The sequence below is a fragment of the Solanum stenotomum genome, chromosome 9 (genome assembly GCF_019186545.1).
Source record: "Solanum stenotomum isolate F172 chromosome 9, ASM1918654v1, whole genome shotgun sequence".
Classification (NCBI taxonomy): domain Eukaryota; kingdom Viridiplantae; phylum Streptophyta; class Magnoliopsida; order Solanales; family Solanaceae; genus Solanum; species Solanum stenotomum.
In genome coordinates this window covers 10,428,347-10,448,334 of record NC_064290.1, presented here as the reverse complement: position 1 = coordinate 10,448,334, position 19,988 = coordinate 10,428,347, and the positions used below count along the sequence as shown (strand labels likewise).

The window sequence follows — 19,988 nt, the reverse complement described above, 5'->3', positions numbered from 1 at the left end:
TTGAGTTGATTTAACACTCATCTGTTTCATATGAATTTTAATTGGTTTACAAACATTAGCTGAAATTGCATTGTAGAAGTAAAGAAGCTCCAAATAGAGATAAACTAGTGGATGTCACAATTGCATGATTAGCAGCCTCTTATCTTGAATCTTTAATTGCAAAAATGCTACAGCGTATTGAATTCAACTACTCAAAACCAGGATATAGTCAGTTGTCTAATCTCCATGATTATCTTTCTTGGCATAAATGATGAAAACCTGAACTTGGCGTTTAAGAGATTGAAAAACACAAAGTACTAGGGCATGTACTCGTAGTGGCAAGAATTATGACCTGTAAGCAAGCAAAATGTGGATCAAAAGTTAGCTGATATGTTGTTGTATACTAACAACAAGTAAAGAATCTGTGAAGAAGACAGAGAAAAAGCAAGTAGTAATAAAAGTAAAAGCTACTTAATAGCACATGTGATATAAGATGATCCAGATCCATACTGAGCTTAGCATAGAAGATTTCACATGGTCTCTTTTTCTTTTTGTAATTTAACATGGTTTCATGTGATAACATGATCTAGACATTCCTTTGGATACAAGGCAAGTTTTTCCTTTTACTACCCCCCTCCCCCACCCCACCCTTTTATTCAAGATGTCATTGGTGCATTTGAATAGTGTGATACAGAAGCGGATCCATGATTTGAACTTAACATAGAAGTTCAGTATCAATCTTCAACTTCTATTCTTTGTTATCGATACTGAACTTACTTTTTCCAAACATGAGAATCATTCTTAGTTGAGCGAGAATCTCCCTTCTAGGAGTATACTTCCGCCATTCCTCTAATCGTGTAATTTGGCTCATGTTGGTTGATAACACAAGATTACTAACCTAATATCTGTCATTTGTGTCTTGTTAAAGACATTATATAATTTGCAAATTGAAACAGAAAACAGGTAGCACTTACTAGGATCAACTTGAATAACCATGGCAGCATTGTTGAAGAAACAGGTTCCACCTTTCTTCTTGTACTTCTGAAAGTAATTATTAAAGGCATAAGAAGCATGATCTCTTACAGTATTTGGATAATAACAAGACTGGTCCTTTTGAATCTTGCTACAATCTGCACCCCCTTTCCCACATGCCCAATCTAAAGCCACTTGCAACTCAGTATCTGGTGTCTGTTCATCTGCTATGCACCATTCTTCTAGTTGCCCATTCACTATGAAAACACCAAAAGAAAAAAAAGGGAAATAAAATGTGTGAGTTGTGACTATCAAACAACAACATACCCTGAAATCCCACGAGTAGAGTCTGGGGAGGGTAGAGTGTACGCATATGGGATTTTACCTGAAATTTTTGTGAGAAACATGAAAAGCAGCAGAGCAAGAAAACTTCTTGACATTACTTCTCCTTTGTGACAAGGTGAGATTGACAATTTCTTTTGGGGTTATGGTGAGTGGTGCTCAACTGACAGTTTATCTAGATTTATAATGTAATGCACAAGTTTCTGTAATTATATTTTTTGTTGGTATTTGGTGAAGTGGGGTGTTATCCAGGTCTCATATGCAGGGGTTTAACCAATAAAATTTGGGCTCTGCTAATGTTACTTTTAATATTGTTTATTAGAAAAGATTCTGACTAACATACAAAGATATGTCTCTGACCATACTTGTTCACAGAATTGAACAGGTGCTTTATGTGTAGGCTATATTTTATTTAATTGTCATAGAAAGACAAATGAATGAAATTACTCTTGATTTTGTGGCCTATGTACAATAAATCTAATGTATTAAGCTCTTCTTAAATCATTTATATAGTCGAAGCTTAGTGTATCGAGTTGCACTAAGACTTTCACATAATGATAGTTTTAAAAAGAGAAAATACATAATTACCCCATTAAAGTAAGACCTGTTTTTTAAAAAAACCTTTCAACTTTGCGGGGGTCCTAGTACCTCCTTAAACAATTTTAAAGTGTTGTAAATATGTCATTTTTCAGCCACCCTCAATTGCAAGAAAAGAAGTGCAATGACGCACCACTTATTATCTATCACGTGTTAAATTTTAATTTTTTATCTTTATTTTTATTTTTGTTTTTTTTCTTATTTTATTATTTTCATTTTCTTTTTCTCTTTCTTCTTCTTTCTTCATTACCCTCCTCTTCTCTTCTTCGGTCCTTCTAGCTGCCCAGAAATCCTCGATGTAGCCGCCATCTTCGTCAATTCTCCGGAGTAGTCTTCAATGTCACTATTATAATACCATAATATCATCAATTTTTTGTTAAATCAAAAATAAAATTACTAACAAATTATAAATTGAAAATTATTAATCACCTCCAATCTACCATCTCCTTTTCAAAATTACAATAATTATGCAGCGGAACTCCATTGCGATGAAGGTAATGGAATTTATAATACTCTCAAATCGAAGAAATTTCTTTATTTACATGCTAAAGAACTACATAACAATTTATTTATTTATGTTTAAAAAAGAACAATGTTATCAAGGAGATTTACAATTATTATTATTTTGAAAAAAATAAGGGACAAAAGAAGGAAAAGGAACAAAGAGAAGCGAGAAGACAAGGAAAAAAATGAGTGAAGTAAATGAGTCTTCTAAGTTGAAGAAGATAGAGAGGAGGTAGTTGGTTCTTTTGAAATTTGGGGAAGAAAATAACAAAAATAAAGAATTGAGAAAGTACAATAAAATAAATAAAAGAAAAGAAAAAATATTTTTTTAATTAAATAAATGCTTAAATAAATATTATTTACTTTTTGGTTAAGCTCACTCTCTATCAGAGAGCGAACTACACTCTACATACCACGTAAGAACATCATGGGACAATTAATTCATTCTAAATAAGAATAATAGGGTAAATAGAACCCCTACAAAGTTCAAGTGCCTTTTTAAAAAATAGATCTTACTTTAATGGGGTAATTATGTATTTTCTCAATTAAAAATTGTGGCTTGCCCTCCTAGCCCCAGGTCATGGTGGTGATTGGAATACAAACCTTTCTATAATAACCTCTAGTAACATTTTATGATTTTTTTAAAAAAAAAATTAAATTGATTTTATATGTTACTTATATTTTACCTCTTTATAATAATTTTTTTTGTAGAACATATACCTATCTTTATAATAATACACTCTTTACGAAATTACTTCTCTATAACAATAATTTTTATAGAAATAGAATGTCTAGGATTGACACTAACATGTTTAGATATTTTGACCCATTATTTTATACATTTTAGTTATGGATTTATTAATAATATATTAGTTTTATTTTTTTAAAAAGAAATTAATCAGTATGCACATCTTTTAAAAAATGTCCGAATAAACAAGGTTGTTACAAAGAGGGTTTGGATAATCTACAAAATTATTTAAATAAGAAAAACACTTTAGAGGGAAGGTTTTAAGATAATTAAAAGTAAGAAAATATAAGCTCACAAAATTTAGCTGCTAATTACCAAAGTTTATTTATTTATATAAAACAACAATTGCAAAACCAATAATATTTTATATGAGTGCAAGTTTTATAATGACGATTTCAAATGTTAATAATTGAGTTCTAAACTTAATATTTGTATATGTTTAATAAACTTATTAATATAAATATATTCTTTGAGCAAAAGTTATTGAATTCGACTGAACTCGTATCCAAACTTCTAACTCCGCTCCTACATATCAATATAAGTTTATAAAATATTAGTAATACACGCACCTAAGAGTGTGACCTAGTGATCAATAAAATAGTTGAGAACATTGATGTTGCACATTCAAATGTAATTAAAAAAAAGGCTTAAGTCATCTATAGCCCCTCGAAGTTGTCCGCATAATTTACTTAGACACCTCAACTAGGATTTGTACCTATTGAACACCTGTACTCTTCCGAATTTGAACCGTTTGAACATTTTTTTCCTAGGTGTCACATTGTTTGTGATTCACGTCGTATAAGCGCGTGAAAAGGTATAATTAGGCATTTTTTTTTGTGGAAAAACATATTATTTCTTCATCTTCTTTTTTGTAATCCCTTCCTCCACCACACCACCAGTTCATCGGTGTTGCCGCTGCTACACTCCCTTCTTCTTCCTCTTTTTCACCGGATAATTCAGTTTTTACCTGCATTGTTGCTTGTTTTTTGGCTCCGTTGCCATTTATATTAGAATTGACAGCACCACCATTAATTGACATTGCTATTTCACCATTATCACTGTCATTTTCATCATATTAATTGTAGAGGGCTTTAAGTTTGAAGTTTGTCTCTTTGCTGTTAATGTAGTGATTTGGTGTTAAATTAATGTCCAGTTATGTGAATTTTATTGGAGGATCTTTCTATTTATTATTTGCTTTGCTCCAATTTTTATTGAAGTTTTTTTATTTGTCCTGAATCTGTTGTTTTGACTTTAAATTGGTGCATATTAATGTAAGAATGTTCTTCAACCAAAAAAAATTAATCGTCTATGAAACACAAAAAGAAATTCGAGATAACTCTATTTCCCCGACAATGGCAATCAGATCAATAATTTTTCGACGAGTGTTTTTTCATCTTTCTCTACCTAAAACAGGGCAAAGAAGAAAGTTATAATTGAATAATAGGTTGAGAGAGAGGGGGTTGTGGTGAAGAAGATGACACTAAAGAGGGAAAGATGAATTTTGTACTGCCATGGATAACAGGGAGGGTTGGTTTAAATTACAGCTTTTTTTCATTTCTTTTTTTACTTTAAAATAATTTTCTTTTTCTTTACTTTATAATATAATTTTTAAATAATTTTTTGGACTCAAAAATAACACATGTCATTATTTTATTAGTCTAATTGACATGTCATCGCGAGTGTATTACACACATTTTCTACTTTTAGTTTATTCTCAAAAAAATGCTCAAATGGTTCAAATCCGAGATGGTAGAGGTGTTCAATAGGTACAAGTCTTAGTTGAGGTGCCTAAGTGAATTATGCAGACAACTTTAAGGGGATACAGATGACTTAAGCCTAAAAAAAATATACATTAAGAACTCATGTAACTAATTCCACTTGGGATTAAGGTCTAATTTGTATATCACAGAAAAAGATGGGGTTTTCTTGCACAAACAGAAAAATTCATAAAGCGAACCTTTCTGTAATTTTTCAAATTTATCGGAACTCCGATCGATTCAAAGTTGAAGCTCTCAGAAGACACGTGAACCATGGCAACGGCGGTTGGGATCGGGGAAGGAAATTCCGGTGCCGGTGGTGGAACCTTATCGGAACTTTACCAAAGCTCGAGACGGCTCTTACTCAAGTCTCGAGATGGTTTGGAGAGGCTCGAGCGTTTCGAGTACACTTCGTCGTCTTCTTCTTCCATGCTACCGTCATCATCTTCGAGTGCTGTCATGGCCGATCCGTCGGAACAACCGTTTGATGCAGTAAGACAAGATATCGCTCAGATCCAGTCTCTTTGCTCTAAGATGGAACTTCTCTGGCGATCCATATCTGCCAAATCCCAGCGTGATCTCTGGAAAAGGTAGGGTTCATCGAATTTCGATCTATCGTATTGAGATTGCTTTGCTTTAAAATTCAAATTACGTAGTATTGGAATGATATGAGTGTAATATATACTAGGATTTGTATTGCTGATTCAGTAAGTTGGGATTGAAATATGATTGATTGATAAGTTAAAATTGAATTCTAATTTTTCTGTAATTTGTGGTCTAGTTTGGTTGATTTCTTCGATCAAGGTGAATATGTTTGAGATTATACCTTGTTTAATTCTTTACATATTTATAATTGAGAGGTCTAATTGTGCATCATGTGTGATTAGGCAGGATTATGAACTAAAATATATAACTCATTGAAATTTGCTGCTTTAAGTTTTTCTCCTTTTGTTCTCCCTTTAAGTATCAGGTTTCCGTCTATGCTATCAGAGTATTAGTGCCAAATAAGATAGAATCAGCAAATATTTTTTGTTTCAAATTTTGAGTTTGTTTGAATTTGGAGGTTGTTTATTAATGGATCCGATTAGTTAAGATCCTTTTCCATGTAAAATTTTGATTCCATCTGAGGGACACTGACTAAGAGGCTTACTGGAAGCCGGAAGGTAGCTGAATCCCAATTCTTTATGAGCTGACATCATATTTTCTTTCAACGTTGACTTTCACTTAGAGTTGTTAGTCTGCATTGCGCATGTTAGTTGGTTCTCCATTCAGATGAGGTTGACATTTGTATATGGAGTATGTATAGGTTTCACATTAGAAATGTAGTTTACAATGCTTGAAGTACTGTGTTCAGTCTTAGTAAACGAGGCTTAAAATCTCAGTAGGATCACTCCTCTTTGTAATGTTCAGCGACAACTTCTCTTGGTGTTGTACGTTGTAAAATTTTGGTGATTCAAGTATAATGAATCACATTCCTAATTATACTATACAATGCAATAGGTAACAACCATCCAAACAAGTAAAGAAATGAAAGCCATTTTAAAGGGACTTGAGAAAATTAGTTAGCGACCCTCTTCTTTCCATCCTATTAGGTGTCCATTGAACTTGGGGCATGAGAAAAATGTGTATCGATCTTGTTATCAACCTTCGATGTATGGATGAAGATTTAGACAGGTGAGTGGATTCTGTGTGTATTTAGGTCAACGGAGCTCCTAATCCTATTAAATCAGTTACAAGTCACTTGTTTTTAAAAAAAGTTGCATGTCACCGGATTATTGCCTTAGCTCCGCTAGGATTACATAAGAGGGTTATATTCGTATGGGTTATTTGAGAAAGGTGCAAAATCTGTAATGGAGAAAGCACCATCTTGCAATATCTGATGAGCCTGGTTACTGAATTAAGGAGTGGCTTATTAAGTTAACTGTTGTACTCTAGGAGTAAACCAGAAGGTCAGGCTCTTTGGAGCTTGTTTATTGTATGCTCAATGGTAGTCAGTCTTCTGCTCATTTCACGTTGATGTTGTATGTTGAGTTTATGTCTTCCTTATGCAGAAAAGTGGAACAAGTGGCTGAAGAAGCTGACTCTTTGAAAGCTAGTCTGGATAAATATAATTTAAGACATCAGCGACGTATGCAAGAAGCCCGGGAGAGAGCAGAACTGATTGGGAGAAGTGTATGGCGTTGTTTTCTTAGTGGTGTTATTAAATATTTTTGTTGATACTCTGATGTTTCCTTCTAATGGATTACTTTATGTTCTAGAACGGTGATTCATCCCATGTTCTGAGGATTTTTGATGACGAAGCACAGGCGATGCAATCTGCTCGTAATTCATCCAGAATGATGGAAGAAACCTTGGCAACAGGTGTGGCCATTCTATCCAAATATAGTGAGCAAAGGGATCGCTTGAAGGTACTTTCTGATGGAGACCTGATTCACTTCTTTACATATTGTACAGCATAGAAGCTTGTTTAGTTCGTTACTGCAATGAAAAGAGATTTTATGTGCTGGGAATTTTGCCTGGAAAGTGGAGAAAAGATTGCCTGTTTAGTAAGAGCGTTTGGCTATCTTATACTCCCTCCGTTCACCTTTACTTGCCACACCCAATAAGAAAACAATATTGACATGGCTAGTTTACCACACTACCCCTATTAATTGATGTTTAGTATTAGGTTTTGGAAAATGATTTGGGAATAAGTAATTATTGCCAAGTGTAAAGAATGAAATTTTTTTTTGTCTTTTCTTGATATGTTAAAAATGATAAGTAAAAGTGAAAATCTATTTTTGGAATAGTGAACAAGTAAAAGTGAATAGAGGGGGAGTAGTTCCAAGTTCTACTACTACTTTCACCAGCTATGTTTGGCTCGAAGGGGGGAAGTTGAAATAGTCAATATATATTAGCTGATGAAAGTATGGTTTCTCTCCTCCATGTTTTGCTTAAATGAATTTAGAGACAGAACGGTAATAAGCGCATATGATAATGAGGGATGGTTAATCTTCATAATTTTTTTTAAAAAGATGAGGGATGCTTAATCAAGTTTTGCTCTTTAGTACCAACCCTTTTAGCAAGAAGCAGAAAGGTGGCTGCAAGGTGAAAGTGTAAAGCAAGGACAGTAAAAAGGTCCTGTTTATGTTATGTTTCTATTTTTCCAGCTTTGGTTGCAAGAGTGATTTTTCCAAAAACTTGTGGGTCTTGAACTTCCTGGTTAAAAGGGAGACGTGTTAATCTGAGTTCGAGGTCACAGAGGTTTGGTTTCTAAAACACTGCAGGGCCTTGAGTTGAACCCCTTTGATAAATGTGGAAAAACCTTTACTTTGTTAAAGGAATACAGGGCAGTGAACATTTGTTATCATTTACTCTGGTTATATTCTTTTGCCACGGTTACTGTTATTACTTTCTAAAGTTTGTGTTAGTCTTAAGGATATTATGGTTAAACTACTGGACTTTTGTTAAACCTTGTTGCAGAGAGCTCAACGTAAAGCACTAGACGTGCTCAACACTTTGGGGCTTTCAAATTCTGTAATGAGACTCATCGAGAAGAGGAATCGCGTTGATAGATGGATCAAGTATGCTGGAATGGTCTTAACAATCGTGATTCTGTTTTTCATTTGGAGGTGGACAAGATGATTGGTGTTGTGGACCATTTAGCGAGCACCTTTTCTTGTGGTAGTATTGAGGTAATGAGACTTTTAGTCCCCTTTAAAGGAATCTGGGGAAATTTGACTTGATACTTGATAGCCATTTTGAACTCGTGAAGAAATTGATAAAGCATTGCAATGTAGAATATGAAAACGTCATTTTTGGAAACTTTACTGGTGTATTAATGGAGTTCATACAGAATTATGTAAATAATTACTACTCTAATTAATTGCAATTCATTAAACGGCATAATGACAAAGTAAAACTACATTCAAACCCTTCGGGTTGGCCCAGTAGTTTGGGCTTGGGACTTTCATGTTGGATGTCTCAAGTTCGAAACCCCTTGCCAGCGGGGTTTGCCTTCTAGGTCGAGCTCGTCGCACCGGGCTTGCCTAGTGTGGTGGTTTGCGAGCTATTGCTTGCGGGTTTCCCTTGTCATAAAAAAAAAAAAAACTACATTCAAACCCCTATACTATACTCCTTAATTTACATGGATTCTTTTTCTTCTGATGAATATCTCGCCACTTTTTGATCAGGACCTTTTCTTCCGACTCCAACTTTTTCAAAATTTTGGGCAAAACAGTCATTGGATCATCCCGCAATCTTGTTATAATAGAGGAACCTTCTTCTTTATATATTTTCCTTATGTAGCCCAGACTCACAGCACTGAAATAAATGTCGATATTGATTAGTTGATCCTCATGTTGTTGTAGTGAGTACATCAACTCTTTTGCAGTATCCTCAGCTGTTTTCCGACGGGACAAGTTCATGTCAAGCTCAAACATCTCATCTTCCATTGAATTCTTCTTCTTATCTTCCATTGAATTCTTCTTCTTCTCTTTTCTAATTCCGTTTCTACCCAAAAGAAGAAACTCAAACTCATCTATCAAATCTTGATTTTCTTTACCAAAGATTATCATAATTGCATTATAAGCCTCTTTATTACATAGTTTACCTTGTGTCAATTTCCTAATGGTGTCCAAATATTCGAGGATAACTCCTCGTTCATCAGCAAAGCGTTTCTGCACTTTATTCATAAATACAATGTAAGGCTTCAACACTATCAGGGAAGGACCCTTCATCTTTGGTGACTGCGGAGGGGAAGGTAATGTTGGTTGTAAGTGTGGCGGCAAGAAAATTCTATAGCCAGTTAGAAAATCAGGGTGGAATTGGAAAAGAGTATCCAATTCGGTAACAAGATCGGCAACATTCAACTTGTCAGTTGAATAATCCTTCATCACTCGTTGGAATTGATTGAAAATACGTGGGTGTAATTGCAGGCGTTGAATGAAAGATGTTGCGCAGGCGGTGAGACCATCCCTTTCCATTATTTGTGACTGGTAGAGGGAAAATTTCAACTTGTGTTTGATGGTCTGAGAGCCTTGAATGGTATTTATAAATAAATAAGTAAAATTATGGGAGTGAGTAACATAAAATACTACAAGGATTAGGAATGGAAAAATTAATAGTTGTCTTATTCTAGTGTAATTAGGATTTAAATATGGTAACTAATTATACTTTAATTATTATTATTAGTAAATAAATATGGTAAGTAATACTATTTCACGCATTTGCAAAAAAGATATGAAAAGCACGAAGCTTTTTTTGTTGACACTCTGATGTTTCCTTCTAATGGGTTACTTTAATATGTTCCTGTTCTAGTATGGTGATTCACAAGGCACAAGAAAAAAGTTAATTAAAAAAAGAATTTGCTTAAATTATTTTTATTTACTATTTGATCTTTATTTGATATTACTCCTTTTTTATCATATTAATCTCTCTAGAATAAATTATACTTAATTTTGATTCTATATATTCAAAATACATGTATCTGGACATATTTGAATGCGCCAAATATATGTCTCTGAAGTATAAAATATGGTAAGATTCGTAATATTATAAACTAGTGTGAATCTAAGTAATTAACTTCTAAACTAGTGGAATTTTCGTAACTTGCCTATTATTATTATTATTATTATTATTATTATAATTATAATTATTATTTAGGTTGTACCTTATGTTAGATTTTATTATTATAATTATTATCATTTTATGTTATTTGCAAATTTAACTACTTCAAACATACCTTAAAATATGGAGAAAATGGCCAAATGACCCTCCAATCTATTACCGGATTTTCAACTACACATATTCTCCACGGGAGTCCTGTTACCCCCTTGAACTATTTTAAAATGGAATAAATAACCCCTTAAGTGTTGAGTTGGCATAGAGAGTGAGTTGCCTATTTTTTTTTTTTAATTTTCTTTTTTCTTTCTCTTTCTTCTTATTTATCTATACAACATTTTTCACCATTATTGTTGTTGAAGCTTTTTCAATGGATGTTTGAAATAAAAATTATCAACAACAAATGCATTTAATGAATAAATAATTTTTCAATAAACTTATTTAGGACATATCTAACAAATTAATTTTTTTTTTAAAAAACATACCCAGTAATTAATTTTTTTTAAAGTGATGGATTCAAGAGTAACAAAATCAAAGTGAAATAATTGTATATTTAAAAAAATATTTTCAAACTTAATAGAAGAAACTAAAACAAAACAATTTCTTCTACATTTTAAAAGAAGGATCCTACATGTTCTCCTAAAATTCATGAAGAATCAAAATCAAAAACTCAAATTATAAATTAATCATGAAATTTTTTGAGGGAGAAATAATAAAGAATGGGGAAGAGAGATCGAGAGAGGTTTTTCAAATTGGTGTTACAAATTGGTCTTCTAATCCGAGATTATTTTGAGTTGTCGGCGAAATCTTCAAGGGATGAATCTGATCTCGAATGTTCATGACCCATTTAATATGTATTTGAAATTGTCCAAGGAAGAAAATCAAACGAAATGTAAAAAAAATGTGGAAAATTGTTGAATTAGTTGGATGAAAGATTTGATTAATTAGGACCGCTATCTTCTAGACTCTAGAGATTCGGAGTAAATGAACAGGTGAGTTGAATTTTCGTTTTTATAAAATGTTAGAGATATAGAAATTTATTGAGGTAAAAAATGATGTTTAGTGTAGTTAGGTTGAAGAAAGAAAGAGGAAGGAGGAGAACTTTTTTATAAAAAAAATTCATTAAATGGTGAAATACACGTGTCAAGTGCGTGTATTTCACCACAAGACAGATGGCTGGTAATGACATTTCAAGGAGGAAATAATTTCACTTTAAAATAGCTCATGGGGCAATAGGACCCCCGTGAAGTATAAGTGTGTAGTTGGAAATCCGGTTACAGATTGGGGGATCATTATATTTGGCCATTTTCTCTAAAATATGTGTGTGTATAGTATTTGCTACTTCTATCATGTATGCCTAAAGTACTATTTTAGACGCACATATCTAACTCTTAAAATGCATACATCGTAGTGTCACAGATTTAAAGTCTCACTAATGTTCCGTGCGGCACTCGATAACTTACTCACGAATCTTTCACACTCAGGATATGATAGTAGGGTGTCAAAACGAGCCAAACTATAGATAATTTGTCCAATTTGTTTAGAATTTTAAAGATTTGGCTCAAGATAATTTAAATTGGGTTCAGTCTCAACTCATTCAAGCCTTAACCCATTTTAATAGAATCCTCAATTGATCGATGAGTCCAATTTAATCTCCAATTTTAAACCATTTTAAGACACTTTATTTGCATTGATATAACGTATGTTCGTATATGGAAAGTATGAATTCTTTTAAAATTTATCTATCCATTTGTAACTTTTTTTAAAAAAAATAAAAAATTCTTGAGTTAAAATTCGAAATATGGTTGTAAAAGTTAAATAATTATAGCAATATGTTACAATTAAGAAAAAAATTACATTAATACACATCTTATTTTATTATAATCTCTAAAAAATTCTATCATTTGAAAAAATTACAAAAAATCCCATCTCTGATACATTTCTATCTCTCTCGGATACATCCCTCCCCTTTCAAAAACATTCTTATCCCTTCTCGGATACATCCCGTGAGCTATGTATTTGCAAGTTTCCTGATGTATCCGGGATCCTATAATTTTAAGGGATTTTCGTAATTTGGGAAAGAATAGGGATAGGATGTAATTACCTCTTAACACTAGAGATTTATGTAATTTTTACTAAAATTATTGAGATTAAGCCGGTCAAATAGGGCGGGTTATGACTTAACCCCTTTTTTAGCCCAAAGTAAATTTGAGCAGTCAAGCTAAATTCAATTTTTATTTTAATATCTCTAATTTCAACCTAATCCGCCCATTTGACACCCCTAATATAGTTTGTCTTAAGTTTAGATATTCAATTGCTTTTCTTTTTTAGCTCTAAAATAAAAACTAATTCATTGAATTTCAATAATTTAATACCGGTTCAACACTCAAATTTTTATATATTAATTAATGTGCTTCAATTTGAAATATAAATTTCAATTATCATAAAGAACAAACTCTAATTTTTATTAACATGTGTATTGCATTTTGTAAAAATAACAATAAATCTAAAGAATTCATTTTGCAAAATTAGTGAGTTATTCGTTGTTAAACAATAATAACATAAGTTCCGTTCACCATTCAAACCATCATGTGAAAGAAGTTCTTTTTGTCACAATTAAAGGTGTTTATAGTTTGGATGGANTTAAATCATTTTTCTATTAGAGTTTGACGCAAATTTCAGAATGTAAAGAATGTTTTGAATTCGAAAAATAAATATTCAAAATATACTAACATGTCATTTAATCTTATGATATTTTACATTTCATGTGAAAAAAAATTAAATATTTAATATGAAAAATATTAGTTTATTAATACAACATAAAAGTAATAAAGGACAATATATAAAAATATTTGAAGTATTTGATATTTTATTAAATTAAAATAATTTTAAATTAATATATAGCCGCGCAACGCGCGGGTACGTATACTAGTGAAGAACAATAATAAAGAAGAAGACAATTGAGCTAATATTTATTTTTTCCAAGTTTATTTTAACACATGACCAATTTTTATTGGTCAGTGCCGTCTAAAAGCTGCACCCACGCGCTTAACAGAGGTGAAATCACGGACTCAGCCACGTAGGCCGAAAAGTGGTAAGCAATTAACTAAAAAATAAGTTCAGGGGGTAATAGGACCTTAGTAAAGGTTAGGCGTGTCTCAGGGATTTTGGGCATAGGCTGGGGGGTACTTATGCATTTTCCCAACAATAATAACATAAGTTCCGTTCACCATTCAAACCTTCATGTGAAAGAAGTTCTTTTTGTCACAATTAAAGGTGTTTATAGTTTGGATGGATTTATTTTTCTATAAAAGAAATCAAATCAATAAAATAGATTTTTAAATGTTGGAGTTAAATAAATTAATTATAATTTGATTTTCATCGATTCAGCTTTTATTGGGTTTCTTATTAATATAATTTCGAACAGGTAATCTTACCTTATCTTATAAAAATAAAAGAGGTTTTATTTAATACATTTTCAAAAAATAATTTTAAAAAGTAGATACAAATTAAATAATAATTTACAATAGAGTACTGCTTGAAACTTTATGAAATAAGTAAGATTATAACTTCATGTGACTATTTCAATCAACTGACTTGTGCTTAATTATTATAATATATATTCACAACATTTATAATTCTTCAATCACTATTATATACTATATTGTGCAAGATATATAATCTTCTTTTTAATGTGATAACGAGGAAAAAAGTTAATTATACGTGATGAGATCACACATGTAAATTCTTTTCAATTCTTATTCTATTGATTTATCTAATTTTAATTTTCAATTCTTATTTTATGAATTTACCAAATTTTAATTTTTATATAATATTCTACATTTGTTTTACTACAATCTAATTCATATATAATAAAGGAAATATTTCACAAGATATATTTAATAATGACATATCAAAGTATATCACACCTTCAATAATTATTTTAATTTTTTTTAGTATTTCTTATTTGATTTACTAATTATATTTAACTTGTTCTCTTTCCTTTTTTTTTCTTCTTAATTCATTTCTATCCCAATACCCCAAAATTGGGTCAAATACACCCGTCAAATCGTAATATTCCCAAATATGCTGAAATAACATGTTTTCATCAACGGAACATTTCTCCAATCTTCATAAAATCAATGCAAGACTTTCATCTTCTCAAACAAGGTAAGTGATTTAGTGACAACATACATTTTTCTTATTCTATTTTTTTTTTATCTCATATGTTTAAATGGTACACAAATTCACGACAAATGATGCATTGTTCCTTGAGGAAAATTGTATATATTTTTACGGTACACAAATTCACAATAAATGATGCATTATATATGTTTTTTTATCATTTCTGAAATATCCAATATACTCAAACTTTCATCATACATGTTTTCTGCGTTATGTTCAAGATTTTCCTCCCGTCTTCTACATTGTAAGGAGCTACGCGAGTTTAAGATTTTTAGTAAAAAAATGAATATATTTTCTCCATGCATTTTAATAAATGTCAGAATATATTTTCTTCTATATTTTTCATATTTAATATGTCTATGATGTCGACGTTAATAATATTTCTCTTTCAGGATGGTTGAGACAACAAAAAAGATAATCATGCTTGAAATTTTGGAAGCAACAAAATTTGATACCAAGTCAACAAATTATCATCAAATTAAAATAAAGTATATAATTCTGACATGATCACGAAAACATTCAATTTGTCAGTGGAATACTCACTCATGACTCAGTGCAAAATGATCCTACATTTATGAATATGACTACAGACGAAATGTGGATGCTGTGACGCCGAAAAATACCATAGATTTTCATTTCCAATGATTGTAATTTTTTTTTAATTTGAAATTAACTAAACTTTTTTTGCTACATTCTTATCCAATTGTACTAGTTAGTAAATTTTAATATTTAAGAGACAAAATATATTCTAAATATTAATTGGCATTTGTACCTGCAATTTGAAATTATCATTTCAAATTTTCTAATAAGCAGGATATGAGATTTCAAAATTTTAAAATGTAAAACTAGTTTTTTCTACTAAAGAGATGCAAGAAAAAAAAAAAAAAAAGGTTCTCATCATCTATAAGCTACGAGGAAAACCGAAAAAGAAAAAAAAAAAATGACAACTAACCGTTCAGTCAATTGAAGCACAATATTAGAAGAATCAAGAATCAACCATTCAAATATTAGTGGTTTTCTCTCTCCTCTCTGAAATGGAGACACTCGCTAATTTTGCTTGTAATTGGAGAAATGCCTGGGTATAATTATATAAAGAGGTTTATCTCACAAAGCTGGACTACTATGGCTAGCCCTAATTAGTTCTATCACGATGAAGGCTACTATGTAGTAAAATTTCAATCGGAGTCAGATATGAAGGAGATACTATTCACAGTGCCTTATAGTATCAATAAATAGCCAATAATTTTGAAACAATGGACTCCCAAACTTTATTTTAAGGTAGAGTTCTTAATTAGCTGAAATCCCACTTTGGGTTACCTTTCCAAAATTGCCTCTAAATTGTTGGGGTTGTGAGTCATTGAGTAGAATTGCAAGTGATGTAGGAATTCCTCTATTTGCATATGAGTGCACCACCAAACAAACAAGGATTTCTTATGCAAGAATGTTGATAGAGGTTGATGTCACAAAGCCAATGCCTACTGAGATAAGAGTTATAGATGCATAGGGGCATTCTTTTCAACAAGGGATAGCATTTGACTGGTATTGTGACTGTGGTTCAGGACCCAATCAAGACACACGAGAAGCTGCAGGCAACCATACCAGTGTCGCACAATCATCAATCAGAAACTGAGGAGTTTACACCAGAGGTAAGTTCCCAGCAATAAGTAATGCTACTGAACCAGGTAGTCCAGCTATGAAGAGTCATATCAGTGAAGAATGGCTTTGAAGTTTTACAACCCACAATTATTGTGTTGGCTGCACCACCACTTCCTAATGAAGGAGGTGGCACCTCCAATTATTGATGTCTTGGTTAGTATGGAATGTAAGGGGTATTAATAAGAAATTTTTAGTTTTCTTCTCTAAATGTTTTAACCATTCCGAGAGGTGTAACTGGCTGCAAAGGATCAAGTAAAGCAAGGGTAGTCGGTACAATTGTATGATTCTTAGCATACACTTAAAGCATAGGCCTAACACAATTTCCAAACTGGTATCTTACAGTCATAGTTTTTTCAAGTAATACAGGGAAAATGCTAGATATAACAAGATAAAAGAACAATGTATATATATTCTCTTGTCAAATGGATACAAAGATACTGTTTACCACTTCAAGCTAAATGAGATATCCAATTAAGGCTTCCTACATGAGCAATTGTTTTACACGACTCGGGCATACCAGAAAGGCTTATGATCTTCAACATTTTTTTGTCTGTACTATAGGCAATCAAAATCCCACCTTGACAATCTAGCAAGATATCACCATTATTGAGTAGACACATCACTGTAACAGTTCCCATTTGCAAATTAGTCCTCCAAATGTCACATGACTCAGGCAAATCTCGACTCACAATTGAAGAATCTCCAATATTGAACTTGTGCACCCAAGAATCTTTCTTGTTATATTCTTCCATGATCCATATTTCCAAGTTCTCGCCATTAGAGCTGAATAAACATGCTGATAGGCAGCCTCTTAGGGCAGCCAGATGATATCTCCAATGTAATAAGTTGACAGTGAAATCAGGCCTTGGTACCTCTTGAAATGTATCATTAGATAGGTCAAAGGCAACGATAAGGCGATCAAGGTGGAAGTTAAATCTAGTCACCCAGTGGAGCCTTCCATCGACTAAAACCCCGGGAGAATGATGAAGCTTGTAAGGTAATTCCTCTAAATTTCTCCAAGTATTGCTTTTCAGACTAAACAAGTGAACTTCTGAGAGTGGATAATCATATTTTACAGACTTGTGAAAACACCAAGGTACATAATAGACATGAGGATAGTAGCATATTTTGATCACCTTGTACTCATTATTAGTCGGATGAAATCCAAAACCATAAACCACTTCATTCACATCAAGCTCATTACAATTTGGCAGCTTTTTGTGTTCTCTGGTGAAAGGATTGTATATGTATGCTTCTTCATGGTCATAGACACCAGATAGACATAGCAGACCGTTACATGAGTCTACTAATCGAAATTTGCCCATGGATGTCGAAAAGGGGATCTGAATCTCTCTCAATGTGTGTTCATCATCATGACGATCAGACAGTTCAACAAAGAAAAGCTGCTCTTTTTGAGGATGGTAAGTCTTAAAGATGAGGCATGGGTTAATCTTCGACGCACTGGATAGATTCATATCAACAAGGCGGGAATCACAGGTCAACATGTTCCAGGTTTGGCATACAAACCTGAACTGAATGAGAGACGAAATAGGAAGCCTTGAAACTATGTCAAGTGCTATTTCCTCTGGAAGACGAGCTATCAGATTTCTCGTCTCATCTTCCAGTTTCTCTTCCTTTGCATGATTGGACTCCATGGAACGAAGTAAATTCAGAACTGAGAAGGCACAGAAAAAATTGCCAGAGGAAGTAAGAAGAATAGAAATGAAGAGCAAATTGTTAGGTAGAAAACCTTTGCATATCCCCTTTAACCATCACAAACAGACACGACGACTGATGTTGAAATGGTATTTTAAATTTCATGTTCCCATCATTGGTTACACACAACTTGCTTAGAATATTCCTCAATTTATATGCTTAGGCCTTGAGAAATCACAATTTGTCATGAAGTGGCCTGCACTTTTTTTTTTTTGTATAGTTCTACTATACTCTCTGTGATTAATTTGGAGAAAAAAAGTAGAGAGTTTCTTCTTGTTTGTTTTCTTTCATTTGTTTTTACAAAGTGATAGTGACAGACAAAATTCACTGTGCAAATGAAGACCCTTTGACAAGCAACAGCCATTATCTCGGATTCTTCATCTTTTGTGCCAGAAGAGCAAAAGGAAGCGGGAATGAACTCATCTTATAAGGTACCCTAGAAATGGTTTGGATTTGATCATGGTGGATGATAAAATGCTCGGGGAGTAATAATGTGGTTCCTCACTTGCAAATATAGTAATGGTACTAGTAAGGTGCATCATTATCATAATAGAACTGATCTGAAAAGGAAAGCTATAAAAAGAACTCTCTACTTTGATACAAATAGTAGACTCAAAACATGTTATATGAATGCTTGAAACTAAAAAGTAAAGTAGATAGATATGAAAATGCAATTACAGAAGAATAGAGTACAGTTTCTGTATGTACAAAATGTTGTCCAGCAAATAGAATATTTACCTGGAGAATTTAAGTTGTACTCCAAATAGCAGCCATTTATCTCTTTTCTTTCTTGCACTATTTATATGACAAGGATGATTTACAAGATATCATATGAATAATAGTAGTAAAGGATATTTATCAGTAGAAAGGAAATAACTTGTTCTAATTAGCATAGACTCAGAAAGAGTGATCATGTATGAACTGCTAGTGCTAGATGATATTTGTATCATCACATAGTTCATTGCAAACAAAAACTGAAGCCTTCTCCAGACCAGGACTGTATGCAGCTGAATTATTCAGCTTGTAAAAACCATTCTGTTTCGGTAGACGTATGACACCAAATAGACATAGCAAACCGTTACATGAGTCTACTACTCGAAATTTGCCTATGGATGTTGTAAAGGGAATGTGAATCTCTCTCAATGTGTGTTCATCGTCATGACGATCAGACAGTTCAACAAAGAAAAGTTGCTCTTTTTGAGGATGGTAAGTCTTAATTATGATCCATGGATTGATCTTCGATGCACGAGACAGATGCAGATTGACAAGGCGTGGACCATGCATGTGTTAACATGTTCCAGATTTGGAATACAAATCTGAACTGAATGAGAGAAGAAATAGGAAGTCTTGAATTGCAGCCTATCTATCAGGTTCCTGCTCTCATCTTCCGCCTTCCTTTCTCTTTTGTGATTGGAGTCCATGTAACAAAGTAAGATAAGAACCCACAAGGCAAAAGAAAACTTTGTTAGGAAGCCTCTCAAGACTACAGAACTAGTCAACTAGACATATTTTTGTACTGTAAAATCGGAGCTACACCTAGCCAAGGGTGGTCAGATGAACAACCTTTATCGGAAAATTTTCATGAGTACATATGTTAAATATTGATATTTTTTGACATATACTAATTGTGGAACACACTTGGCATGGTAAGTAAAGATAGTCCAGTGGTTAAGACTGTTCAAATTTGCCTTGGAGGCTTGGGTTTGAGCCCAGACTAAGGCATTTTATTTAATTTTTTTAGTTCCGTTTTTTAAGTTAAAAAAGAGAACAAAAGTGACGTTCAGTTCCATTTTTTTATCAAATCTGACCAACAAGGTTTATTTTTTTACTTGTCCTAAAGTACGAACACCCTTAACGAAAATTCTGGCTCCGCCACTGCCTTCAATCAAAGGCGGAGCTAAGATTTGAAGCGTATGAGTTAATGACTCTCT

General features: G+C 32.7%; 3 protein-coding genes across 3 annotated transcripts; 1 reads left to right on the top strand and 2 right to left on the bottom strand.

Moving 5' to 3' along the window:
- Positions 1-110: 110 nt before the first annotated feature.
- LOC125875709 (glucan endo-1,3-beta-glucosidase 12-like) lies at positions 111-1,487 on the bottom strand. Its single transcript, XM_049556728.1, has 3 exons — positions 1,337-1,487; positions 954-1,208; positions 111-331 (listed from the first exon to the last, which is right to left on the bottom strand). The coding sequence occupies exons 1-3, from the start codon at positions 1,389-1,391 to the stop codon at positions 297-299; spliced, it is 345 nt and encodes a 114-aa protein (XP_049412685.1). The 5' UTR covers positions 1,392-1,487; the 3' UTR covers positions 111-296.
- A 3,627-nt stretch (positions 1,488-5,114) lies between these two features.
- On the top strand, positions 5,115-8,772 carry LOC125877227 (membrin-11-like). The gene is made up of 4 exons (XM_049558573.1): positions 5,115-5,489; positions 6,951-7,071; positions 7,158-7,307; positions 8,362-8,772. Exons 1-4 carry the CDS (start codon positions 5,173-5,175, stop codon positions 8,521-8,523), a joined length of 750 nt encoding a protein of 249 aa, XP_049414530.1. The 5' UTR covers positions 5,115-5,172; the 3' UTR covers positions 8,524-8,772.
- An 8,018-nt stretch (positions 8,773-16,790) lies between these two features.
- Positions 16,791-19,341, bottom strand: LOC125877261 (F-box protein At3g07870-like). The gene is made up of 3 exons (XM_049558608.1): positions 19,011-19,341; positions 18,796-18,852; positions 16,791-18,016 (listed from the first exon to the last, which is right to left on the bottom strand). Exons 1-3 carry the CDS (start codon positions 19,339-19,341, stop codon positions 16,791-16,793), a joined length of 1,614 nt encoding a protein of 537 aa, XP_049414565.1.
- Between the last annotated feature and the right edge of the window lie 647 nt (positions 19,342-19,988).